Source organism: Lepidothrix coronata, unplaced genomic scaffold (genome assembly GCF_001604755.1).
Source record: "Lepidothrix coronata isolate B3197 unplaced genomic scaffold, Lepidothrix_coronata-1.0 Scaffold7, whole genome shotgun sequence".
NCBI lineage: Eukaryota > Metazoa > Chordata > Aves > Passeriformes > Pipridae > Lepidothrix > Lepidothrix coronata.
Genome location: NW_016690187.1, coordinates 6305235 through 6332827, shown reverse-complemented (window position 1 = coordinate 6332827; position 27593 = coordinate 6305235). Strand labels below are relative to the sequence as shown.

At 38.9% G+C, this 27593-nt stretch overlaps 1 protein-coding gene across 2 annotated transcripts in view; it reads left to right on the top strand.

Annotated features, from left to right (window-relative positions):
• Positions 1–27165, top strand: part of UBE2E3 (ubiquitin conjugating enzyme E2 E3) — a 58083-nt gene extending 30918 nt beyond the window's left edge. For both annotated transcript variants that reach the window (XM_017838814.1, XM_017838823.1), the window contains exons 4-6: positions 21509–21641; positions 23416–23563; positions 24651–27165. In XM_017838814.1, the coding sequence (XP_017694303.1) occupies positions 21509–21641; positions 23416–23563; positions 24651–24748 (379 nt within the window). In that variant the 3' untranslated portion in view covers positions 24749–27165. The remainder of the gene's footprint in view (positions 1–21508; positions 21642–23415; positions 23564–24650) is intronic.
• The last annotated feature ends 428 nt before the right edge of the window (positions 27166–27593 follow it).

The window sequence follows — 27593 nt, the reverse complement described above, 5'->3', positions numbered from 1 at the left end:
GTTATTACAGTACTGACTTGATGGATTTGCTAACAGGGTAGGTAATCCCCTGTGGCCTCAGTCAAGGCAAAAAAAAAAAAGGGAAGTTAAGTCAGCTTGTGGCATTGGCTGAGTAATCTCAAACAGCCATAAATATACTGTAGCTTTTAAGTTATAGAAATATATAATGAGAAAAAGGAAGATTTCATTCAGTAGACAGGATAGTGGCAGCCAAGAGAATTAGTTTACATTTTTATTAGGCGTTCTCATTAAGGGAATGGGAGGGCAGGATTTATACACTTCCTGTCTCATAAGGCTTATATGGGATGTTTAGTACTGACATGCTTAAGCATCTCAAACTAATGAAAAGATCATTTCAGGGCTCTTGAACTGCTTTATAGCTTGTGATAACAGAAAAGATGTGTTTATTTCGGGAAAGATTGTTTAACTGGTAGAGAAATGTGTTCTTGAGAACTGCTAGAGCAATATGCCAGTGGTTGTCACATGCATATGTAACACAGTAGCTGAATAGTGGATCTAATCTGTTTACCAGGAAAGGAAATAAGATTGTGGGTTTTGCCTTTGCTCTGAACAACAGTGAATTAACCTGAAGAGATTTGGTTTCTTATCCTAAGAGATTTTATCTTATTCTAAGAGACTTTGTATCTTATTTGGTGAGATTTTTCTGTAAAACAAATATTAAATCTGAAAAAAATTATAAATCGATTTTTATCTAAGGCACTGGAGGTCTGTTTCATTTTCAGTTTTATTGCCTCTTTTTACACTATTTATTAATTCATTAGCTATACTAATTCATTAGTTATACATTATTAATGTTAATTATTGTTAATTGTTAAATGTTAATTATTGATGTTAATTCATTAGCTATACATTAAGGTATACTTTATATGTATGCATTTTTAGATTAAAGCACACATTGCTGTCTTTTTATGAATTTTGAATTAAGTAAAGTATTTCTTACTAGCATTTATTAGTGTCTAAAGTGTAATACAGTATATTGATTTAAAGCAACTCCACTAACTTCAGTGACATTAGTCAAGCCTCAGACAAGACTGAGAACAAAATTTGGTCAAAGGGAGACTGAGTATGCTTGCTCATTTTAATAATGCTCTGCATAGCCAATGCCAGCAAAATATTTCCAATACCAACTAAATATACCAACTGTTATATACCCTGCATATGTCCTGTGAAAAGTTACAGATTAAAATAGCTTTGCTGAAATCTTTTCAACCTCCTCCATTTAATTTCAGGGGAGCATCTGTCCAGAAAGCATTTAAACAGAAAAATGTCTTGAGTTTTGGATCTTCATTGTTCCTTATTGCCTTCCTCTGTCCTGCCCTGTTGCATGTTTCTTAGATTTGCAACTAAAAGCCATTAACAGCTCAAGAGCTAAACCTGCTCATCAGACTGACATAGGCAGTGACTAGTCCAGGCTGAAGCTGAGAAATCATCTCTTCTCCCTACATGCCCTGCCTGAGATCCAGCCAAGGTCTCTGGTAAATCTTGAGGAAAGGGGAGAATAGGATATCCTCCTGTAGTGTGTTCTGCGTAGAATGTTTCTAAAATTGTTCCAGCCAACATAAACTCTATGTCTTTAGGAACAGAAGGTAATACTGTGTATTATGACGATCTCATTTATCATTTTAAGGCCTGTTTAGTTGACCTCTTGATGCTGACATTTGTAACATTTCCCAGATAATAAAACTGAGCCTCTTTCTGACTTTCCGTAACCACTGGGAATGTGGTCCTCTCTGCCCCCCTCCTCTCCACCAGTTCCCACAGACCCCCGCTGACAGCTCCTCAGCAGTCATGTGAATTCTCCCTCCCAGGCTGGACCTGAGCACACAATCTTTGTTTCGTTTTTGGACATGCTTTTGTACACTGCTCTTCTAAGTAAAAATCAAGATTGCATCCAGCTGCTCCAGACTATTTAAATCTTTTGAAAGTGTGTTTGTCCTGGAACAGCCCTGTTGAAACAAACAGAGGAGTGGGACATGCCAAGTGTATCCTTGGCAGCTCTGAACAAATTCCTGCCCGATAACATGTTTTGGTTTGTTGTTCAACAGTGGAGTGAGTTTATTGAAATTTCAATGATCATAATTAGGCTTCAAAAGTTAGTGTTGTGTCAGCATGCAGAAAAGAAACGGAATGTTGTCTTGGAGTCAAATTTCAGACTCACTGTTGTTTGTTGCTGTGTGCGTGGTACTTCTGCCAGAACAATGACATCTGTAACCTCTCCTTCAACAGGTATTCCCATCTAAGACAAGTAGTGGGTCTAGTATAGGACATCTTATCCGTCCTTTTGATGCAGGACATATGAAGGCAGGCTCTCAAAAGCTGAGGGAACAGTACTGGCCCTTTTCCAGCCAGACTTTTCTTTCTTTAAAATCCCATGCAAGTATCTTCAGTTGGTGACAGTTCTTGGAATGCAGTGAGTCAGGTGATACGGTTGGGTTTACTTCATCAAATAACCAAATTACTCCCTACCTCAGCAGAGTTTATTTTTGGTGTTTCTGAGGAAAGTGTAAATAAAAAACCTACCACATAGAGTTTGAGGGTGTAGTTTTGGGGTATGGGGTCTTTCTGGTTTGTTGGTGTTGAGTTTCTGTTGTTACAACACCCATGGGACCTGTTGAAGTCTGGAGATAATGTCTGACCTTGAAAACTCCTCTCAGTTACAGAGTAGGGCACAGCCCCCAGGCTTGGATCAATAAAACACCATATAGATAGCTTTAACTTCTCAGCATTACTTGTCCTGTGCCAGGCAGGGAAATGGATTGATGTGGCATTCAGATGCAAGCTGGCTTGTTTCCAGATTTCATTCATGGAGTCACCGTGGGCAAGGCCTGCTCATGCCTCCCTCAGCCACTGCTGTGTCATATATTCCCAGAGCAGAGCAGTGTATGGTACTGAGGTGAGTTTTGGAAAAAGCAACTTTAATATATTTCTGCATTATTTACATGCACCACACACTGGTGGAGTTTTTCTGCTGCTCTTGCGTCCTTACTACTTGCTTGTTTTTACTGCTGAAGCCTGATTGTTCTTGAAGGATTCAGTCATGATTCAGTAGCTGTGCAGAAATCCCTGGGAATGTTTTTGTAGCTTTTAACTGTGTTTTGTGTGCTTTTGCCAATGTGTCTTCTGTGAACGTGTCTGTGCTGCAAGACAGGGATATCCAGCCTCAGGCTGGTGAAGAAATTTCTTTGTCTATCAGGGAGAGCTGGTTTAGGTTAGATGTACCACTGCTGGGATAACTTTTTGTCTTCTTCAGTAATACAGCCGTATTTTGAATCTAAGTCCTCAGCTAAAATAAAAGTGTTTGAGAAAAGTAAATAAAAAAAAAAGGCAAATGTTTCTGTTGTTTGTGTATTCAAAAAAAAAAAAAAGATGTTTTACAGTGTTATGTATTGAGATGGGGGAAGATGAGATGATGAGATGGTATCTTTACAGATGAAAGCCATTCTCACTTGTGGGAGTCTACAGAATAAATTATTCAGTCCTTTGTCTTTTTTTGTGAATATTTGAATATTAACATGCATTGTCTCAAGCTCTGATTTAGCTACTTTGCAGAAAAGTAACATCAGTGTCATGTAGCTGAAAGGATTCAGGGAAACAACCCCTTGTGCATGACAAGTGTACAAAATGTAGTGGTCAGGGGACTGAGAGCAAGCAAGCAAACTCTCAGGGTGTTTGGCTGAGAATTTACTGTGAAGAAATCAGGATTTTTTATGCCATACCATTTTTCAGCTTTCTTACAAAAAATGAGGATTCAGACTGCTAAGCTCAGAAGGAATGAAGGTGCTGCTGCTGCTTGGATAACTTTACAAATGTCCAAGTGTAAAACAATTGCAAATCTGAGTACGCATATGTATTTTTATGTTAAGCAGACTTCTTGCGATATCTCTAAAATTATATGTACAACTCTCCTGTACTGTACAGTCTCTTTAAATTTCTGTTTGTTTCTCAAACTGAGGATGCTGGTTTTGCCTGTTTTGATGTGCACTTGATACAACCTGTAATATTTTATTTCTGCTATATTTGCCTCATCCTTATGTTATGACATTGGCATTAGTTTCATGTCTTTTCTAGAAAAATACCCTCACTGTTCTCCAAGACTTCCTCTTTCTTATCGAGGTTAATAATTGTATAATATGTAATTCCTTTTAGCAGTGGAACTGTCTTCCTCATAATTCTTTCAAGGGATGTTAGTGATGAACTCAACTCAGCATATGAGCCATAGATGTTCTCGAGTATTTTGTTATTTTGACTGGCAGGAAGCTGGGTACAGACAGTTTGCTCTACAGGTATCTATATCTATACACTTATAGATACAAAATATTTGTCTTACTAAAAGGTGATGTCTCTAAAGTTGTTAAAAATTAGTTAAGATGAAGTGTACAGTCAGGTAGTTAAAGGGAACGTCAGAAACTTGTAGGGAAGTTTAGAAATAAAGTTGTCATGTGTAACTTTGAATTTAGTATTACCTAGTTTATGAATATTTAATCATCTCCTGTAATATTTCCTTGTCATTTTCCTTGTCCTTTTCTATTCTTCACTATTGAAATATTTCTGTATTAAAAAGAAGGATTTTTAAGGAGAAATAAATGTTGACAGGAGAAATATAAGCACTGTTAACAGATCACAGTATTTCATGTAACTACAGAAGATTTGCACTGATGTAGTTTTGAGATTAACATGCAAACATCTAGAGGCAGTGTATCATCCTCTTTAGGCTAGTTTATAGGAAAAACATGAGAGATTATTTTCATGTTAGTATGCAACAGACAAACCAATGAAGAAGTCTTTTGCCATGTACAAAGAGGGTCATTGCATTCATTTGACTAGAAATTCAGGAAGAAAAAATAGTCTAGCTTTTGGTAGTTTCTGGTTGTTATGTGATTATCTCAGACACGTTCAGCAGTAAAGTTTTGTAAACGTAACTTCTCCAGTTTGAATATGAGTCTAAGATGAGTAATTCAAGCAGAGTTGGAATCAGCAGTGGCAAATGACACTTAGGTATTGCTGTCGGTCTATCTGATTAATATTTTCAACAGATATGAAGCAGATAACTGTAATTTATAATTAATATTTCTTCCTTGACTCTATGTGATTGTCAAGGAAAAGGAATTTTGTCTTTATGGGATGAGGATTGTCTTCATTGCAAGAAGAGTAACAGTTTGAAGGAGTACTAGGGGCATATTCCAGGGAAGGGGAAGAAGGTCTCTCTGAGAAGGAATGGGGAACATTCAGCTGAGCCAGACTGAGGCAGAGAGGTAGAGCAAATGTAGGCACATTCTGGGAGAAATGCGGTCGATCTCTGCTGGCTGAGATTTTAGTAGAAGACATAATTTTCTTACATTTCTGAAGGGAACTTGAGAAGGCTGTGAATGGGAGTGGGAAGGTGTAAAGAGCTTGAAAATTTGAACCATGAGGAGGCTGGAAAAGTACAGTCTACAGAAGAGGTACGTTAGTTTTTTGGACCAACCTTGTCAAAATTAATCAAACAAGTGGATAAAGGTGGAGGGAAGTCAGCGTTTGAAAGTTGTGATTTATTTTTCTGTTGGCTGCTTTCTGATGGCAAATAGACAGCTATGTTTAGTTTATTTGTGCTTAGCATATCGAGTGTACCATGTTGTTTGGATGTGACTCTTATTCATACTTGCTTCACCTTGTTCCTTGACTCTATGATCCACTGCTTGGAACTGTGCCCAGAGACTATTCAAAAGCTAAAATCCAGCCTGTGCCAGTTTGTTAGGCTTCACTTTATTGGAATTGCCTACGAAATTGCCTCCTGGTTTTTATATGGGTTTGAGGGTGGAGCTTGACCTTCAGAGCATTAGAGATTTTCAAGGCTGGGATATTTGTGAGATGGTTCCTCTCTGCTCCGCAGCTGCTGCCTGGGGAGGGTTTCCAAGGTGTGTCCCAATGGTACCCTCTCCCCAGAGCCTGTTGAGTTCACCCTTTTCTGTGCTCCATAAAGTTCTGCCCCCATGACACTGCCGGTCTGGTTAGGATTTGTTGCTCCAGTATAGTTGAACTAAGTGAATTAGTTTATGACTGTGTAGGCAGTTGATTTTTAGGTGACTAATGTAATTCTTATTCATAGGAAAGTTTGGCATAGCCACTTAGTTGATCCAAGAAGCACAGAAATGACAATCTGCAGAGTATATATAAAGCTTTCAGAATGGATAAAAGAAAGAAGAAGCATCGTCAAAAATAGAGCATCATGATATGTTCCACTTCATATTGCTAATCACTGTCTTTATACCTTCAAGTGGTTTAGTGCCTTGTCTCAAAGGTGAACTGCTACATCTTCCATGGCTCAAATGAGTCAGTGGTTAATGAGGTCATGTTGGGTGCTGGAGGTCTCTCCAGGTCAGATCTTTAAAGGGTGGTGCCTTCTCTGAAGTGTTTGAGAGGTGTGTCAGAAGTGTTGTAGTTTGGCTATTTCAGAGCATATTAGGAGATATATCTTTTCACAAAGCCACACTTGTAAAATTGCTGTAATAATGACTGAAATTTGTTAACATTTAAAGAAAAGAAGCACTCATAAGTGTTTAAGGAATTCAGGATAGCACGGGGAGCCAAGTACCTTGGAGGAAAACAGGGTAAATCTTTATCTTTAATACACAAAAGCTTAGGGTGGGCTTCTTAGAGCTGACAAGGGTGACTATTCCCTTTTAATGCAAGGAAAGCGTAAGGAAAAAGTCAGAAATTACTGGTTCATCTCTTCAGCATTGACTGTCAGCAGGAGAATAGTACCGGATTTTGCAGTACTTCTCATCATAGAATATATTTTAAACAGTTTTTGACTTTTAGTCTGATTGGGGAAAAAAAACCATTGTTGCTGCTCTAGCATTACACTTTTTGCTCCCATGTGGCAAACCCATGTGGGCCTTGAGTTCTTCACAGTTCAGGAGCAGCACTGTTGTTTAGGTACTGCAGCTGCACTCCTGCACATGGGGGGAACTCTTCTGCCCTGTTATCCTGAATTCTTTTGAATGAATGAGCCTTTTGCTTCCTTTCTTCCAAAGGCATGAGGGATGTAATGTAGTAGAATGGGTCAGTCGTTTCCGAGTTTTGCTGCTTGGGAGCTGTGGCTATATTGGAAAAGGAGGGATCATGTCGTTCTGTGCCTGCCAGAAGTGCAGTTTCATGTAACCACAGTCCTCCTGGATAGTCGTCCACGTGTGAACACAGCCACTAATTTTATGTTTGCCACTTTTCTTTTTAGCCACAGAGGTTTTGTAGTTAATACTAGTGTTTGCTTGCAACAGCAGCTCCAATGAAGATTGTGATTTAAGTGTCACTTGGTTTGGGACATAGCTGTTCCTTCTGTAGTGTCAGTTCTTATAAACAATGTTCCTAAATACTTCTTAGTATCATATCCTGAGAACAATACTTTAGGTGCTTAAGTTAGTCTTTTGGAGGGGGGAAAGAGGATATTTGTAGCAGATGATCTTCGGCTGCCAAGAAGTACAATGTATTTGAGGCTTATTAGCTAAAATGCATGCATCTAAATACATTTAAAACTGGCTGCTGAAAAAGGTTATTTATTTTTATACTATGTAATATACAACATATAACAGGGTAGAATTTGTACAAATAAAAGTGAAGATGCTGCTTCCAGTTTTAATCATGACACAGTCTTTCCAGAGCAGGTGGCATTTAGCAGTCTGTGTGTTTTGCCCAAGGTGAAAGTTCTTGCTTTGTTTCTTTTGTCCAAAAAGGTTTAAATAAAGCAACTCTGTTGTTAAACAGGTCGTTCCTGCTGTACAACTACCAAAAAGCCTCTAGGCCTTGGGCACAGGACACATTCCCTAAGTAGTTCAGTGTCGTCCTTTCTTCCATAGCACAGTCAGAGCATGGTCAGGCATTTGCTCTGCAACCAGTTGCACCTTTGGAGTTGTTACCAGCCTTCTTCTGTGTTGGTTCAAACCTCTCCCGGCTCTGACAGCTGGAGGATTCATGTGAATGGGGTCTATTTTCCTGCTTCAGACTACATCCATATAGTTACTTGGTATGTATCCCACTAAAATAGGTTATATCACACTGAGTCTCCTGTGTCAGCAGTACTGCAGGAGCAGAAATACTCAACCAACTCTTCACTCTTCAGCTTATTCACTATATTCCCCAAGAGGAGGCATTTGAAAATAATTTTGTAAATTGTAGACTGGAATGCTCTGCTCTGCAGAGTGCCTCTGCATTGCCACTAACACTTAACTTGGAGTAAAACTTTGTGGACAGAACTGTTGCATCTGAGCAAATGTCTGACTTGCTCCACTTCTCTTTTCAGCCCCCTATAAGATCTTCCTGTAAGTTATCCTCAATAAGCACAACATTTGACTGGCCATATGTTTGGCAAAACACATAGATAATTTACAACTGTTGTTTTTATTCATTTTTATAGTTCTGAAGTTATTTTAAAAACACAGCCTAAAGGACTTTTTCCAGAATTAATAAATTTTCACATAAATCTGGAAATGCCTGTACTTCTGCTCATATCTCCAGAAAAGTGCATTTAGTTCATTAATTTCATGCTGAAGTGTTAACATTTTAGGTTGTTTTATTAGGAGAGAACAAAGAACTCCTGGCTTGTTGAAAATTTGTTACACAAAAGTAAGGATGAAAAGGTTCCAAAAGAGCTGATGCTAAGCATTGCAAACTGGATGAAGTTGTGCAGATTGAAAAGATTTACAAGACATCTGGTAATTAGCTTCCAGCTCCTATGGAGTCCTGCCCTGTGAAAGCTGCTCTGCTTACGCTGGAGGGGGGACAGGAGGGAGATGAAGCATAACCCTGAAAAGCAAGATCTTTATGTTCACAAATTATCAAAGGGCTTTTGAGGGGACTCCGAGTACTCCTTTGGAAAACTACCTCCTACCAAAAAAAAATGCCAGCATTTCTCCGTTTGCATGGTTGTCTTTTCTGCTGGCATTTGCTTGGTGCAGTGGAGGGGAGGAACAAGCTGTTAAAGAGCTCTTTATGGCTTTCCCTGCCTGAGCCAGTCTCTCAGTCTGCCCCACAGCAGCTTGCTGTGCTCCTCAGGGACTGCACCACAGTTGGGAGTTGCTGGAGTGGGACTGGCTTGTTACATCCCCCTGCCTGGCCCAAAATGCCAGTGATGCTTGGGACTGCTGTTAGAGCTGGGCACCTGATGAGTAACCTTCTCCAGGGAAGTAAGGTAACATGTCTGGGTGCAAGGGATCCAGAGCCAGGCCACAGAGTTTGATCCTTTCATTATTATTATCATTATTGTTGTTATTATTATTACTATTACTAGTACTGTTGCTACTACTGTATTTTCCGCTACGTTTTTTAAGTTTCATTAAGGAAGACTTAAGCAAGAGAGAAAACTTGCCATTTGAGTTAGTTTTGTAAGTTGTCTCTTGGGAGCACCTATCTACATGCTGGTTATAGGGCAAGGTGTGTTTGTGGGGTTTTCTGAAGTTCAGACATTACATTTCAGAGACTTGGGAGACTACTTCTAATACCCTGTTGTGTCCCTTACCTGTGCAGTCACTTTTATCAAGTCATTGCCATGTCATGTTTATTATTCTGTCTGTAAACCAGAATATTGATCCTCTTAAATACCTACAGTCAAAATGGTTAAGATCTAAATGATATATTTACTACTACTTTTTTGTTGTTGTTACAAATATTTAAGCATCTAAATCACAGTACATCAGTAATCAATCCCACCAGGCTAACTACTAATAAAAATATTTATCCTTTCAGCTCTGAATCTGTTAAGTACTATGAGCAGGCAGCCTGTCTTAAGTTAATTTTTCTAACAGTGCTGCACTTTAAAATTAGGCATTTACAGCAAAGAAAAAGCATTATTGAGATTAGTTATCAGAAAGGACAGTATTTTTTCTAGATTGCAAATGTAAGCCAATGTGTGGTTAATGATGTTCACTAAATTATACTGACTGAGGATATGAAGGAAGTGGAGTTATGTATCAATATATAATATTAGGACATGTTGGAAGAGATTATACTTAATTTGTATATAACTGATGAACTTTGCAATGGTAGACATTAAGCGTATTCTTTCCACTGATAAATCATGGTTATAGCCTCAAATAAAAACCATACACACTCTGAGCCTTTTCTTCTTAAGATCACAGTCATTCCGTGGCTGTGTTGTAGCGTTATCTGATTCCTGAATGCAGCACAACTGGTGCTGCAACCTGAGCCGTTGGAGAGAAGGATTTAGCGCCCAGGGTCAGTGCTGTCCATGTGCTTTTGATTTGCCCCAGGTCTGAATTGCTGTATCCTACTGCGGGAAGTAAACGGCCACTCTCCAAGCAGCTGCCTGGAATCTGGGCTGTGGGAGAAAATTACTTTTCTTGGAATGAAGTTGAAGCATATCTTAGTCCAGTGGTACCAGTGGTCCAAGGTCTACAGCAGAGTTCTGTGCAGGTCACAAATTCCTTAGCTTGTCCTGAGCAGTGGCAGCTCCCTTAGAGGAGGGGCGCAAAGCCCTTTTTCCAAGGCTAACCCAAACAGCCTCTGCTCCGAACACTCCACAGAGAATATTTGCTTTGAATACTCATTAAATTAATATTGTTAGAGAGAGCAGTAGTTAGGCTGGATCTGGCTTTTCAATAAACAGATTTTACTGAGTGAGACTTGTTTCACTTAGATGTTTATTGACTTTTTTTTCCCTGAAATGATTATCATTTTCACATTTTTCTTTAGTGTAGTACACCTTTGTGGAATAAAATGAACTCATATCAGACATTGATTTCTGTGTATTTGTATGCATGATACTTTCTCTATTCCTTTGAATTGCTATGCTTCTGGAACTAAAACTGGTATTCACAGGGGTTTTTAATGCTTTTTTATCCACAAATTACATTTATATATTCTCTGTACCAAGCGTTTCTTCAGCTGTCTAGTTCTGCATTATACAAAACAGATTCCTATCCCCAACTGCTTTTGTTTTGAAACTTTCCAAATAATCATATTCAGTGAAGTGTACACTGCTGAGCTAATGTTTTAGCACCCCAGTCAAGCCTGCCCTATGCTTGGTACAGGATGGTTACTGCTCACGGTGTTGGGTCACTCTACAACTTACCTAGCACACGAACAGAGTAGGATAGTGAAGAATTAGAGGGAGGATCCTGAGCCTCTACTTTATAAATAGAACACTGCAGATGCAGAATTGCACTTGCAGAGTAATTCCAGCATGTTTTAGGCCAATTCAGGTTGAGCTGCTGCGGCTCACCCACTTCTGCCCTACTCTCCACTGCAGCAGTTCTTGTGCTGATGGCATCCATGCCAGTCTGCAGCCAGCTGCTGCTTCCAGGCGTCCTGGCAGCAGTCATGGATTACTTCTCAACCCACTTAGCACACAGCAATTTGGAATGGGATTTCACAGGCACCACTACAGGTGTCAAGGGAGGGGACTGGTTTTGTTGGGGTTAATTGGTTGTGGGACAGCACCAGTCACCATGCGCTCAGGTCTCCTGGAATGTTTATACCCCAGAGATTTGCTTTAATATATTCAGATTGACAAAAGCCTATTTGCAGAATTGTTTTGTTGAAAGTACAAAGGTAAAAAAGAAACCACCTAATATCAAGTAATAGATTAGATATATAAAAATTGTTAACAATGATAAACTCTTGCCCAGCATTGAATGTAAAGCTTGTAATCATTTTGCTTTAAGCAGAGTTTAAAGCCCATAGTCAGAGTTCTGATGTTCATTTTAGAGCACAAATCTTGTGGGGGAAAAAAAGTGAAAACCTCATTCAATCAACCCTCAATGTAGGAAATTTTGTTAACCAGTGGTGGAAACCAGACTAAAGACCTTCTGAACATTTGACTGTTGTGTTGAACAGAGTTCTTGTTTTTTGGCTAATCAGAACTGGTAACTGCTTTCAATTTCAGTAGTCCACATAGTGACCCCAAGCATGTTAGGAATGGAGCCAGACTTGAGGAAGCATCTGTGACATAGGGAAGACCTTGGTATACGAACTGGGAAAGGACTGTGGGGTTGGGTTTTGTTTTTTTTGAGAAATATAGCCTTTTACTAGTTACAGAGATTTCCATTAGGCTTTTATGGTGTCAAGTTAGTAATCTGAAACAGGGAGCTATGGCACAGCCTCTTCTGGTTTGTTAGTCTGTACAGCCTGATGTGGAAATGGATAAAGGCAAGAGGGAGGAAGTATTTAAAAGTAATGATAGAATTACATTTGGGAGAAAGCCTGTGCTAGAAGGTTAGGAAGGCTGAACCAAGAACTTTGATGATGAAAATACAGACTTCCTTTGAAGGAAAATATTCAGGGATTGCTACGGGTTAACGTTCGGGAAGTTAGTATGAAACAACTAAAAGTACAAAACTAATATGCATGTATTAAAGGTCATTAAATCCCTAAGTAGCTGCTTCTTATTCAGGCTATTAATGTGTGGTAATGCAAGCAGGCTATCTGTCTGGCTGGTTTTGTCTTTCATCTACTTCTTTGTGGGCAAGCTGGAACTTTTTTGCTGAACTTGAAAGCTGATTTTTTAGAGGAGAGGGGAAAAGGCAACTTCTGACTCTACTGCTGTGAAGTGAAGGAGAAGCCCAATCCCTGACATGCTGGAGGTGGCGGAGGAGGTGCCGCTGTGGGAGCACCAGGCATGTTGGGTGTTCATCTTCTTGACAGGTGGATACACCCACATTTCAGTGAAGGAGACTTCTCAGCAATTCTGTATTTCTTGGTCCTTCATGAAGTACCTGAATAAATTGTGTTCTGTAAATTGCACTTTATCCTTTTATGATATCAGAAAAAAGTTTTTCCACAACATTAGCAATGTTCACAAGTTTAATCACAGACTCTGCCTTTAGGTTTGAATTGTCAGATGGTGGTGATTCACTAAATTACTAATGTGCTTTCTATCTTGAAAAGCACTGTTCAGGGGTGTTCCTTTCAATTTTTGGATGAAGGTACCTTCCTTAGAAAAAAAAACATAATCTGCAGAGCAGTAGAAGATTTTTTGATTTTGAAATTGCCTAATGTTTAGATGTTTGGGGTAGATTGATAGCAGGGGATTTCATTTGAACAGCCTTAGTTAAGTTCCAGGCTTAGTCTGTTGAAAATTGCCGAGTTATTGTTCCTAGGCATGAGTATTTAGAAGTTTACTACATTTTTAGAGTCAGTTGTATTTTTAGATTAATTAGAGCCTTTAGTGAAATTCTTTTGACTGTTCTTTCTTCCTGCATCTGAAGGGTGCGCTTAAAGGATGTTGGGAGTAATGTTTTCTTTGTTGTCATTAAAGGTGTCATTGAAAATATTGGTACAAAATCCTAAACTGGATTTCTCAGTGTCACTTAGCTTTCTGACATGAAGATTTTGCAGTGAATGGAGGTGACTGGTGTCTAAAACACGTGGATGCCACAGACCCGTTGAATGATCTACTAATAATGTAATCTGAATCCAGTGGGTAAAGTGGTGGCCTGGGATTTGGGAGATCTACATTGCAGTCACACTCCACAGCCCACGTTTTCTGGGTGGCATTAGGCAAATGATCTTGTGTCTGAGCGCCTCTGTTTTGTGTTTGTGGACAGAAGCCTTAAACTAAGGCTGCACAATTTCTCAGGTATGGTGTGATTCTTTCAGTATGAATTGCAAGAATCGGTATGGAAGAATAAAATATGCCTGTATCCCAAATGAGTTTTGTTTATGTTAGGGAGTTCAGAACTGTGTAGCTGCTAGTCACATTGCTTCAAGAGAGTGATTTGGCCTTAGTGCAAATGGAGCTTTATACCAACAGTAAGAAAATAGTACGTTTTGGGACTAGTATCATTGGTGTTTCAGCACTGATGACAGGGAGCTGATCTTTTATTCTATGCTAAATTACAACTTTGTTCTTATAAACACATGGCAGAGTAGCAGGAAATGTTTCCCTTTACTGGCTGTCCTGCTCTGTGTTTTAATGGATAATTTCTCTTGCGTAGACGTGAGAGGGACTTGTATGCAGATTTCAAGTTACTTAAAATAAACCAAATGTTCAGCAGGAACTTTCTTCATGCCTGTGAGTCCTGAGATTTCTGTTTTGAAAAACAACTCATGTTTGGTAAACTTTTTTGTGTATTGCCTGGGTACAACTCCTCTGTCAAGAGCATAGACAGAAGCAATCTAATACATTTTGTTACATGGTTTGAATTCAATGGTCCTATTTTAATTTAGCAAATTGTGTTCTGGGATTAGTTATTTTTCAAAATAAAAATTACAAGAATTCTGCCTCCATAATTGGCTAGAGTTGTTCTGGAAAATGGAAAGAAGCTGAGCAGACTTTTAAGAGTAGCAAGAAAAGTCCTAGGAACTAGCAGGAGTACAAGGAGGAAAGTAATGCTGAGCTACAAGGAGGAAAGTAATGCTGAGCTATTGTAGCAATGAACTAATTTAATGGGGCTTTTGGCAGTGGAAAAACTGCCAGCTTTCCAAACTACATAACTTGGGTTATCTACATATTACACCTTTGATGGAATTAACAAATGATTTGTTACTCAACTTTGTTTGGTAACAACAGTGTATATTCTTCTACTAATGGCAAGTTTAGCACTGGAGGTTCTGTTAGTCTAAAACATGTCTTTCTCTGTAGCATGACCAGTAGCAGATCTGCACTCAATCAGATTCCCCTCATGGCACAATTTGATGTGAACCAAAGAGGCAACATGATTACATTTCTAAGCCGGAGCACACAGACTAAGGTTTATGCCCTACGCTGGCTGCACGAGAGCAACTGGTACGTGATTAAGCACAAAGCTAATCCGTTGATGTTTTTCAAATGTGTACAGTTTGGCCAAGTTAGTTTAGGTTGGATCAACACTTTGCTTTGAGTAGCCACGGTGCTTTTGATCTGGCAGGAGAAGCTCTTAAGTTGGATTTGCTTTGCGCTGAACCATGTCCTCAGGCAGAAGTCCTGCACTGCTTTACAACCAGCTGAAGTATCAGGGGATCCATGAGTAAAAAATAGGTTTTATTTTTTTTAAACAGTAATTTCTAGATTTCAATCTTAAGGGCATGATAGATCTTAGGGAAGTGACAGAAGAAAAGATTTGTAGAGTGAACCAGACTCTGTGTGTCCTCATTTCCACAGAGCCTGTGTGGGTCTGCTAGAAGCAGTAAATAACCTTTTTCGGCAAACAGATGTAGCAGGTAGTTCAGTGGCAGGTAAAATAAGAACAGTTGTAGCTATATGAAGAACACAATGGACTGAAATTTTTTCTTTGTAAAAGATTGCATGTAACCTGTAAACCTTAATAATAGTGAGCACCATATCAAACAGCGTTTCAACATGGTTTTGATACATTGCTACAGACAGCCCACGTGTCCAACCTTAGAAAAATGCTGTAGTCCTAAAACTATTGCTATACTTGTAGCTCTTGCCAGTGAAACCAGTATGGTTTCTGTGTCTAGAGGATGTACTATCTAGATTCTGTAAGCAGAGGTGCTTAGGCACTGGTGCTAATATGAACACTAAGAATAAGTACTCCAGAGAGCCCTGTAAACAAGGTGTTGAAAAATAAAGAAAATGGAAATTTTTGTGCATGCTTGACACAGGTCACAGAGCTGAAAGCCACCCACAAACTTATGCCTTTTAGTTAATGTTCATTTTCTTTTTTGCACTCTGTAACCAAAAATACAAGAATGCCTCCACACTTGGAAAAAGAGAATTAAGAAAAAAAGGGTAGTGGACAAATTTTCTAAAAAATATTGAAAATATCAAAGCAAGAAAATAATCTGAGCATCTTTCTTTTCCCATGTTTAACATTAAAATACAACTAGTGGTAAGTGATTTTTGCTCTCTCCAGGCTTCACTGAATAACTCTCAGACAGCTTGCACCAGACAGAGATCCTTTGGTGAGATTATTTTTTGTTCTTTAATTACCAACATCATGACAGTGTGTATCTGTAGCTAGATAAAAGGTTAGTGTACTACAAGATAGTGTGTGAAAACAGAGCTAGACAACCTTTTCTCACTGCATAGAGGGTGAGGAGGATTTTCTCTAGTACTGAGCTTAGTGGCTTGAGTTAGGAGCCAGGCTCCCCATGCAATCAGCAAAAAGTAGGTGTCACCGGAGGGAGATGGAGAACCTTGGTTGTAGGGAGTACTTAGATGTTCCTTGTGCTGCAGAGTCACTGATCTCTATCCTGATTGTCTGGGAAGTCTGAGGTGCAAGCATCAGCATCCACACTAGATATCCTGCATGGTAGATATGAATCTCCACCTCTGTGATAAGCTGGAGTTACCTGAGCCTGGGGCATTCTCCTTTCACTGGAAATGAGTCCATCAAGCTCAGAAGCTTAGATGGTGAGGTAGACAGACTCGCTACACATGGGATCTGTGTATTTGTCTAAATTGTACATGCTGACAGGATCTGTTGCAGCCCCATTAGTCTCTAGTGGTGTGGTACTGAACTAGAACATCATCCAACAGCTTTAGCTGAGACATTGCTGTCCAAACCAAAGCTTTTTGTGCTGGTAACGTTCTGAGTGCTTTTTTATGGTAGGATTTGTAAAAGTCAGTTTCTGAGGCTGTGTTGTGGATTTTGCAGAACTTCACTATGTAGCATTATGAAGCGTGAGGTTGTGGATCATACCTGAGGGCATTCCTTCTTCCTTTCCTTAGTATCTTCAGTTGAAATAAGAAAAATATAAAAAAAATCTTTCTCCTCTCGTAAAGCACTGTAAGATTGCTGTAAAAATTATAATTATACTATTGTGACAGAGTTGTTGTGATTGAGCAGACTGTGAAGAGCTTCAGGAATTTTACTTTTGCTAAATCTCATTTTGAGATAAACATTTTGGGAAGGATGGAGGGAGCTCTTTCCCTACCTAACTCTCGCTCCAGGTGCCTCATTTGGTTTGTTAGCTGCTGCCTTTGTGATGGTCTTAGAGGTCTTTTCCAGCCTTTGTGGTTCTATTATTCTGCCTGCCTGGGTATCAGACCTAAGGGCAGAGCTTTTGAGAGGAGAATGTGGGAAAATATTCCACCACTTTAATCTGTGCTATATAGGCACTCCCGATGATTTTCTTGAGATGTAGACTAGTACTTTAGTTTTGTGGTACCAATGACATGAGACTGTTTTAGGGTCTGACAGAGTTCACTATCAGAAGCTTCCTAAAAAACACACACCCACCCCCCCAGTTGCACCCTATTACGGACCCATATTCTTTATCATAATAAAGCATAACACAGAGTTAACATCAAATCTAGCTAAATTACATTTTCCTTCACCCTTTTTCTTCTTAATTATCACAGTCTCAGTACTGTGAAGTTTCATTCTGTTGCCAAATTTAGAGCCCCGTGTTTCAGAGGAGTGCTGTTGACAGAAGCAAATTTAGCAAGTGCAGAAAGCAACATGCTACTAGCATCATGTAGATTGGAAATTTCTTGTCCCAGTTTCTCATCCTGCAGCTAGTTCCATATGGGCAGCTTCAATGCATTTCGATTTAATGAATTGTAACAAAAGCTGAATTTGGATTTCTGTAACCACTGCATCAGGACTTTTAACAGGCTTCTTTCTGGTGTGAATGCCGCTGCATCCGTGTGAATGCTCATTACACTGTACTGAAAAAGCTGTCCTTCATCTTCATGAAACTTGAGAGCCAGGGTTCAGCAGAGTTAGATTTGAAGGACCTGGTGTGAACCCACGGGCTTCTCAAATTTAACCTCATGTCTTTTCAAATTCACAATCTGAAGTCACACTTGTAAATTAAATCTGTTCAGTGGACTAGCTTGCCTAGGGCATGGTTATAAATCCTTTGTCTTATCTGGATCAGGTATATATCCCTCAGTAAAGTGGCACAATGAATATTTACTTAGGAAGCAGATGCAGCCAGTTAACTTTATCTATTTTTAAAAATCAATCCAGCTTTAATGTATGAAGTAAACCCCCCTAATTTTGCAAATAATATTTTTTCATTTCAATTAAATTGCTTTGTTATTTTGTCTGAGATTTTTTAGTGCATATCGTAAAAAATTAAGCAAGTGGGTTTTTTATTGAGAATATACTGCTGGTGCCTTTACCGAATTTGTGATGTCCTGTAAGCTAATGTAGGACAGCTGGCTGTTAACAGTGTGCTGCACAGGTATGCTGTGTGGCCGAACCACTGAGGTTGTCATCAGACAGTGATCTTGCTCCATCAAGACTTTGTGTTTAGGAGATAATTTTGTGTCCATATGGATTCCATGGGGGAGGTCATAAGGATCTGTGTCTTTCCATGGCAAAAGGAGAAGGGGGAAAAAACCCATGTAAGCTCCCCATTGTAGTGCTCTGCCTGGGATGTTCTGTCCAGTGTGGCAGACAGTGAGAAAGAGTCCTAGGCTGTCACTCATAGTTTTCAGGGTTTAAGGTGAGATGCTTGAAGCTTGTGCTTGCAATAGGACAGTGAATGTCTTGAACATCAGGAGAGCTTCTGGGAATGAAGAGCTCAAGTACAGCCTCTAGAAGTGTCTCCTATACCAGCCTCTTTAGTGCCCAACAAGAGGACAGTATTTCTGCTGGGTGTCAGGAGAGTCAAGGCAGTGACACTCTTGCAGCTCTGTACTCAACCAAGGTGTGGCCTGAGGCAGGACTGCACTTTTCCGCTCTGCCTACAGTCATCCAAGTGAGTGTAACCCCACTGTCCTGTCCTCGTGGAAATCACTACAGAGGCTGAGACTGCAATGCATAGGTCTGGTGTCTTCTGCTGAGTTGCAGAGAGTGTAGGTTTGTTTACTTCCAAAAGAGATTACCTTGATATGTATACAGAAGACAAAGTCGAGTATGGCTGGCTGAGGATGATCCCTAGTGGAAATACACAGGTTGTAGGAGCCAACTGTGATGTCTTGTGTGTGTCTTCTCACACCAATAATGTAGTAATTGCAGTGATTTTCAGGCTGCTAACGAAGCAGGGGTACCTTTTACACCACTGACAGCAAGACACCAGCTGTTAAATAGAAATTTCACAAACCTCATTCAGATGTAATGATTTGACGTTTAAAATTTTCTCCTGTACCTGAGTGCGGTTATTGTTATAGTTTTATGTTTCTGTGACATTGCAGAAATTCTTCCTCAGCAGTTAGGATGGGTTTCAAACACAGCATTTCCTTCCTCTTACAAGATTGAGACCTTGTTACCTTTCTCGTGTTACGGCCCAATCCTTTTATGGTTGCTAGTGGTAGTGGAAGGGAACAGCAGATAGCAGCAGGCAGAGAGCCACTGCACTTAGCTTGTGGCTACCAGCTGATAGATGCCCCTGCTCTGACTTGGCAAGTGATTACCAGATAGTTTGGCACTGGACTGGTACCACACTTAATTGTGAGTGATTCACTGGGCTGAAATATATCACTGATTTAAATAATCTATTTCATTAATCTGATTGAATTGCATCCAGCTGTTAGAGGTATATGAAAGAAAGGTACCTGACACACAGGGCAAGAGCATTAAACTCTGCATTAAACTATTAGGATATATAATGCTGAAATTGAATTGCTCCATAGAAATTTGGTTTTCAAGCACAATACTAATTAGCTGTAAGCTTGATGAGTGTCAAGAATTAATTGAAATATTTCAGTGGTCTGTGTGGGTTTTAAATATTGTCATTATTGCCCCAATATTTTCAGTTCTTACACTAATTGCTTTTTAGGGAGCATGAATAAAATTATCTTTTGGAGCGACTGAGGGTACAAATGGTTCATTATATCACCAAAAATGGACCTCTTTATTTCTGGATTTCCCTTTTTTTTCCTAAAAATTATCTAATATCTTTCTTCCACTTGTATGCATGCATTGCAAATAGAAAGGTAGGATGAGTGATTTTAGATCCAAACTTTATTTTGACATCACTTGTAGCTATTCTTTCCTAGCTGTGCTCTGGAGGCCAGCACTCCATTGTTACCCACTTTCATTCTGGCAACAGGAAAATAGCTACTGCTTCATCAAATAATTTTTTGTTTTTAATTAAATAGGATGTCAGCCAAATTCCATGATTATTTTGTCCTGTTTATGAAAGGCCTGCAACATTTGATACATGAAATGTCTACAAGATAAAAAGCATCTTGGAAAATTATGAATTGAAAGGGAATTTGTAATCAAATTCAGCTTTTGGGTTTTTTCTCAAATATGATTTTAAAGTAAAAATAGCTAAATTTTTGGTGTGGGGATTGCAGATGCATAATGCAGACTGCTCATATTCCTTGTCTCTGATGATTGTCTCCACATTTGACTACACAGTAAGAATGAATGTCCAACATGTCGTGTTACAGACTGCAAACATATGTATGACAAATATGTGAGGTGACATTACATAGGAAGAGCCTTAACACTTGGAGGGCTTGCAGGGAGGCTCCTCTGAGTATTGAGCAATTCCATAATCCAGAAACTCCCAGGCTACAGTGTGGTGCCGTGCCCTGTCACTTGCTTCATGTGCAATCACATATGACAGTCCTCTGTGCCTGTTCCTTGGGAGCACAGAGGGGGAAGGATGAGGACGATTCACCACTTGTCTGTGATGTAGGTGGTGCCTGGGAAGATGCTGAGGAGGGGAGAATTGAAAGGATCTTTTACAGTGCTATGTTACTGACTTACTTGCATAGATGTGATGAATCTACCATGGCTGTGTGAGCTCAGCTGTGTTGTTTTCTGTAGCAGTCAGTATTGGATCTCAGGATGTTGAATTTAGGCCCTTTTGTGGAAGGTTAGGTTAGTTTCTACCCAGACTTGCTTACATATTTGATTTTTTCTTTTTTCTTTTTTTTTTGCAAGAAGGTTAGATGGTTACTGTGTGATAATAGCCTTAATGATAACTCATAAGTCAAGAAAATGCTGGTTCATTATCCTTTCTTTCAAAGCTTTACTTTAATAATTAATTATGCAATAACCCTTCCCCTAGTGAGAAACACATTCAGTATTGTACTTCTTAAAATAAACTATTTTTGGCTCTTCCTCTCGTTGCCGGTTGCCCAGAGGCATAACACAAATATATCCTGAAGAAAACCGTTATTTGGAATGACAAATTGAGTGCTGTAAGAAGCTCAATTCCATGTTACTTGATTCTCTCTCCCTTCCCTGGTGTTGCTGCCCAAGGGTGTAACATTTCACTCTGGCCTATGAAACAAGTGACAATAAATGTGTATCAATATACTTGAAAGTCCCATTTTTTATGAAAGTGTGATCTGTTAAATGCTTGGAGAAGATGAATGTGGTCAAGATGTACAACTCCTTTGTGTATGAGTATTATGTCACTGGAAGAGTGTGATGTAGAACCTCAGAGCAACCACATACTCAAGAAAGCAGATCTGGGGATCTGTTTCAGGCAGTGAAAATCCAGTAGATCACAATCAGTCCGTTTCATTACTGTATCTCCAAAGGGATTGCAGAGTACTCAGCTTTTGTGCCCACTGAAACCAGCTGGAAAATAGGCAGGTGTTTTTTATAAAACAAAATGGAATGGAGAAGAAAATCCATAAAATGCCTCTCACTGAGGTACATCTGACTTTCTTTTTCTCTCCTCTTTGTTCTTTACGCAGTGCCGGTCCTAAAGGAGATAACATTTATGAATGGAGATCTACTATACTTGGACCTCCAGGTTCTGTATATGAAGGAGGCGTTTTTTTCCTGGATATCACATTTTCATCTGACTATCCATTCAAGCCACCAAAGGTAAGGGTAAGGTTTTTGCTGTGTTTACCATTTTTTCACAGATGAGGAGAATGTAACTTGCAGCCAAGTGAGTGCACATCGCTTTCCGAATATCAGATTTGTTTGTGGTCCCTTGAAAACTACAAGGTCCAAAATCTTGGCTTGCAGTCTCAGAAAAATTCTATCTAATTTATTTCCTCATTACCACAGTCTGTTTCCAAGCTTCACCAAGTGATAAATGAGATGATAATTCTGATCAAGAGGTAAGATTCAAGAAATTTTAATTGTAGTAGAAAACAACACAACACCTACTTATGCTTACTTCTTCTCATTCCAGCTACAAAAATATATGAATAATAAAGTCTTTATGTTATAAACCAGATTCTATATTAAATATTATCATGTAATTTTTAGCAAAATATTAAAAAGCTAAAATCAGTTTACATAGACAACTAGAGTGTTATATTGTGACTTCAAATTGGGTAAATTGCTATGATGACTTCCATTATTATAAAATGTCTATTTACTACTGCTAAGATCAGCACCCTTGTTTGATAATATTTTTAAGCAAAAGCTGTTTTTATTAAATTAAACTAATCCTAACTTAAACCAAAATGTCAATTCCTTGCTCAGAAATAGTATGGACACTTAACAAATTGTAATTTATTAATGGATATCAAAGAAGTTAAAAGTTTTCCCTTCTCCCCTTCCTTACTGCTGAATTACAATTCTTGACTGAGTCACCAGAAAAAACACTGCTGACACTCACAAAACTAAATACATTCTACCACACAATATTGTACACTTTAATGTTTTTTGTGGCTCTAACATTGTTATAAATCAAATATCTTTTTTCATTCCCAGAGCGATTACAGCATAAAGAATAATATACACTCCATGTATCTCACACGTCTCTGAAACCCACACCATTTAATATGTTCTGACATAAGAATGTTATAATGAAGTGATGCAGAGTTTTAGACAAATTCCTCAGTCAAATCTTGAAGTTTGGTTTTTTTTAGAGTATGATAATTTTTGAATTTTCAGGAAACGTTGTGGATTTCCCCCACTGCATCAGTTTGAAAAATAAAAATTTCCTTATCTTCTTGTGCTTTTTGTAATTAAAGCACTCAAATAATTGTTTGTGCAGAATAATGCTCACATGCTCTATCGATATTAGTCTGAAATAATTTAAAAACAGGATGGATTTAGTTACTGTAATAGCATTGTTTTGGCTGTATATTATATCCTGCCTAATGAAGGGTAAGACAAATATTTCATTGCTAATTTAACAAGAAAAATACAATACTTGAGTTTTAAATGTTATTCTTTAAATATTTTCATGGTCTGTATTTATGATTTTTAAAGAAAGAAAAAGATCAACTAATACTGCACATGCAGACAAATTCTGTCAATATCTTCACCTTCAGAAACCACAATAAATTTACATTTGTGATCAGAACATTCCTGACATGCAGTGTGTTTGTTAAATACCTACAGTACTATAAAGTAGGTCCTAAATTTTTTGTGGGTACCAGAGAGAGGGCCTGTGTGAAAGCAGTTTATGCACCTAATCTCTTAATGGTAGGTTTCTTCAAGGCAGCCATGGCTGCAGTCAGTGCTCACTCCTCTTTCAAACAGTTGTGGTTTAGAAGATGAGCAGAGTGGAGCTGCCTCCACAGCAGTTCTGTAGAACTGGGAGCACCGTGGGTGCTGTGGCTGCTCAGAGCCAAGGGGCACCATCCGTGGGCAGCACTGAATGACTCTCTCCCTGTCTCTCATGCTGTGATTCCAGGTTACTTTCCGTACCAGGATTTATCACTGCAACATCAACAGTCAGGGAGTCATCTGTCTGGACATCCTGAAAGACAACTGGAGCCCTGCTTTGACTATTTCAAAGGTTCTTCTGTCTATTTGTTCTCTTCTGACAGACTGCAACCCAGGTAAGGAGCTTATAGTTCACTGGGTGTCTGCTCTTAGTTGTTTGACTCAGTTGCTGTGGAATGTAATTTGCCTACTTGATTGCATGCAGATTAAATAAAATTTAGTATTTTTTAAATTTAGGATTAAACACTCCTGCTTGGATGTGGTGTCCCACATTTAATGGTGCTTTTCACTCCCATAGCTCAACAGAATGTGAATAGCATTAAGTTTTTTTTTTCCAAAGGTTTGATGGAGAAAATAAGCTGATGTCATTGAAGGTCTGTATTGCAGGAGCTCCAGCAAGTGAGTGGTCGATCCAGGAAAGCAACAACATTCTCTTGAGTTATAAAATCGTAAATCCTGCATGTCAGAAGGAACCATAGGAAGTCTCTTCTCTTAAGACAGCAATTAAAATGTTTAATCTTGCAAGTACGAGGGAGGTGGTGTTCAGAGAGATTTCTCCCTTTTTCAAAGAGAGTTCCTTATTCCTGTTGGGAGGGAAGGAACTCCTCTGGAAGCAGTACAGTTTCTCAGCAACAACTGTGCCACCAGTGTCATTACACAATGAATGCTAATTGTCTGCAGTCAGGGCAGGAGCTGAGCAATAGTGCTGAGGTGACAATTCATTTATAGAAAGTGGTCATAGTCAGGGAGAAATGGATGAGCCTCTTTGGTACAAAGGTCTGATGACTTTTGAAGCAAACTGTGTCCCCTCGGTGTGGTGCTGCAGGCCTGATGCCCTCACACACGCAGGTCCTGTGCAGGTCTGTGACAGGAGTGCACCAGGCAGCACTCACTGAATGTCCCCTGCACGCAGCGGCCCTTCCACAGGAGTGAAGGCAGAGCACCCGGCTGGGGCAAGATTCATTCCTATGCACATAACCACAACAGATTTTGCTGGTTTCTTTCTCTGTTCATTGTCCCTCTTGTGCTTTCTTGGAAATGTCATATGATAAGAGCTCCACTATTTCTCACAGCATTTTCTGATCTAACAAACACTATATTTTGGAAAGGATGCTGTATTTCAAATGATGTGTTCATTTTGGTTTTGTTTTTTTGTTTTAGTTGTTTAATGGTTTCTGATGCATTTTCTCCTGCCTTTTGCAGCTGACCCTCTGGTTGGAAGCATAGCCACTCAGTACCTGACCAACAGAGCAGAACATGACAGGATAGCCAGACAGTGGACCAAGAGATATGCAACATAAATGACAAACTACTTGTGCAGTGTGAAGGTGCAGAAGGCAACTTTGCAGTGTGCAACAAATCTTTATAGCCTTTACAATACGGACTTCTGTGTATATGTTATACTGATTCTACTCTGCTTTTATCCTTTTGAAGACTGGGATACTGCCCCCCCAAAAAGGTAAATGCTATCAAGAGTAGAAGTTTGTAGCTGTAGATTAGTTATGTTTAAAATGCCTACTTGCAAGTCTTGCTTCTTTGGGATATCAAAATGTATTTTGTGATGTACTAAGGATACTGTTCCTGAAGTCAACCAAATATTATAGTGCATTTTAGCCTAATTCATTATCTGTATGAAGTTATTAAAGGTAGCTGTAGATTACTAGGAATTATGTCATTTGTATTAAACCCAGATCTATTTCCAATATGTGGTACATGCTGTTGTGAAAACTGTTTTAACTTTTACCTTTGTCAGTTTGTAATGAAAGGATTTCCTTTTTCCCTTTGTAGCTCAGAGAGCACCCAGTGTATCATCTCAAACACAATAAACATGTTCCCCATGGAGTAGTTTCTTTGTTTTCCTATTTTAAATTAATATTTTAATAAATTTAATTATAATAACAAGGCAGGGCCAATGTATCACAGATCCCTGTGGATAATCTTTAAATTAATATACATAAGCAAGGGTTTGCTATTAAATGTTTAATGCACACCTGTGGATTGTTTAAGTTTTCCCTGTTTTGTTTTTAACAGAACAAGTGAAATTTCCACAATTTTCTTAAATTTAGTACTATTCAGGTTTTTCTTAAGTTGAAATGAGAGCATTGCATATGCTTGCTCCAGAAGTTAATGTAGCTGGTTGCTTCAGGGCCAGTCTTGCTCTCAGAACAGACTGCCTCAGTCTTGCTACAAAGTTTTTTTGCAGGACAAGGGCCAGGTTTAGAGATAGTTTGGTGCTTTTGTTTCTGAGTAAAGCAAGTTGGACTTGCTGATCTAGAGAACTACAGTTATCCATTGAAAAAGGTCTTCCAAAGCATGATTGAACACTGTATCGTCTGCCCAGAAAAGAGAGGAGTAGAATAAATTTAATCAGATTTTTATGACACAAAAACAGTTTGGGGGGAAACAAACCTTTGTTAGTAAAAACAAAATCTGGAAAACTGTTTTAGACTACTTTTCTCCCCCTTCACTTTCTGGCTTGGAAATTTTTTAACATCTGTAAGTAACAAAAATACAGCTTTATAGTACATACAGTTTAAAAAGTAGAGTCACTAATAGTTTTATAATTTAAGCTTTTGTAGGTTGCCAGTCACAATATTGATTATAAAAAAAAAGAGACTTGATTTCTTTAAATGATTTTTAAACTTACACTTAATTTTAAACTTTACAGTCTCCCTGACTACGTGGTGGTTTTGGAGATAATGTAGCACTTCCATCAATAAGATGCTCTGCTCAATTAATATATGAAAACCGAATGTTAAGTTTAAATATTAAAGCAATAGAAAAAATGCTAAAGATTTAGGTCTAAAGTTAACCATCACTATACAGGTCCCTTGTTTTTGTATCACATAACCTTTGACCATGAATTGTCCACCCTACTTGAAATATTTCTACAGATTCCTAAAGGTGGCTTGAAGAACTGTATATCCCAAATATCTCAACCTAGAAGCCAGTCTCTCTTGGTAGCTACAAGATAGCTTTAGAGTTCAGGTTATAAAGTGCAAAAGGGAATGAGAAATGGGATCTGGCAGGTGAATATGCCTAAGTCAGGTAACACACTAATGCCAGGAGATGAAGTGCTGGAAATCACTGCTGAAGGTGACCAGAGTTTCTCATCATGTCATTGGATGTGTGAGAAATAGCACAGATTGGCAAAGAAACAAGGGGCTATCACAGCCGGGCTGGACGTCAAAGTCTGCTCACTGCTGACCATTAGTGCACTCGTGGGTGACACGGTGCTCCTACAGCACTCCAGTGACCTTCCAGTGGAGAGCAAACTATGTATTTCACACATTAACTGTGTTGCCTACAGAATTTACAGATATTTATATCATAATATATTATGGTATAAAAATACAGGTTTTAATTCTAATTTTAATGTATTTTGGTTTTGTATTGTACCTACAACTTCAGATACCTAGGTGTACAAATGGGATGCCTTGTTAGTGTTGCCCCATCTTGCCTTCCTTGCAATTGGATCCTTTACACTGAATTCCCATCCTTTTTTTTTTTTTTGTTGGTTTGTCATGATTATGTTCTTTTTTAATGTAGTTTTTTGTGTGTAAATTTTATATTTACTGAAGTAAAGGTTGTTTTTGTGTAAACATTTAAACTTTAAAAAAAAGAAAAGAAGCTAATTTTGTTTCTCAAGTTCTCTCTGCTAAACCATGCAGTAGAAAGAAATTTGTATTGTTAAATAAATCAATTAGTTGTTAAATGAGAATGTGTGTCTGTTTTCATGGGGAGGGAAGAAATCCCTACTGGAAATATATCCAAAATACCAGTTGCAAAGAGCATCTGGTATTTCAAACTATTTCCTTCCTGGCTGTGCTGGAGTAAATACTGGACACTACCAAAGCATGGCACTGATCCTCTTTTATAGTTTTAATTTTTTGTTCTATCTTATTATCACCAGTCACTGGGCTCTCTATTTGGGAAAAAGTGAACTGACATTTCTGTGAAAAGACCAGCTGAAGATACTGTGCATCCCCTCTTCCTCTCCATTTTGGATGGACATTTCGTCTTCTGTTGTCTTTGGGATTTGTGGGGGAAACACATGCACCTGTCTGGGAAGCTGCCCGAGCTGGTTTCCACAATGATCTGGCATAAGGAGATCTCATGTGGGAACCGGCTGTCCCAGCCTTTGAG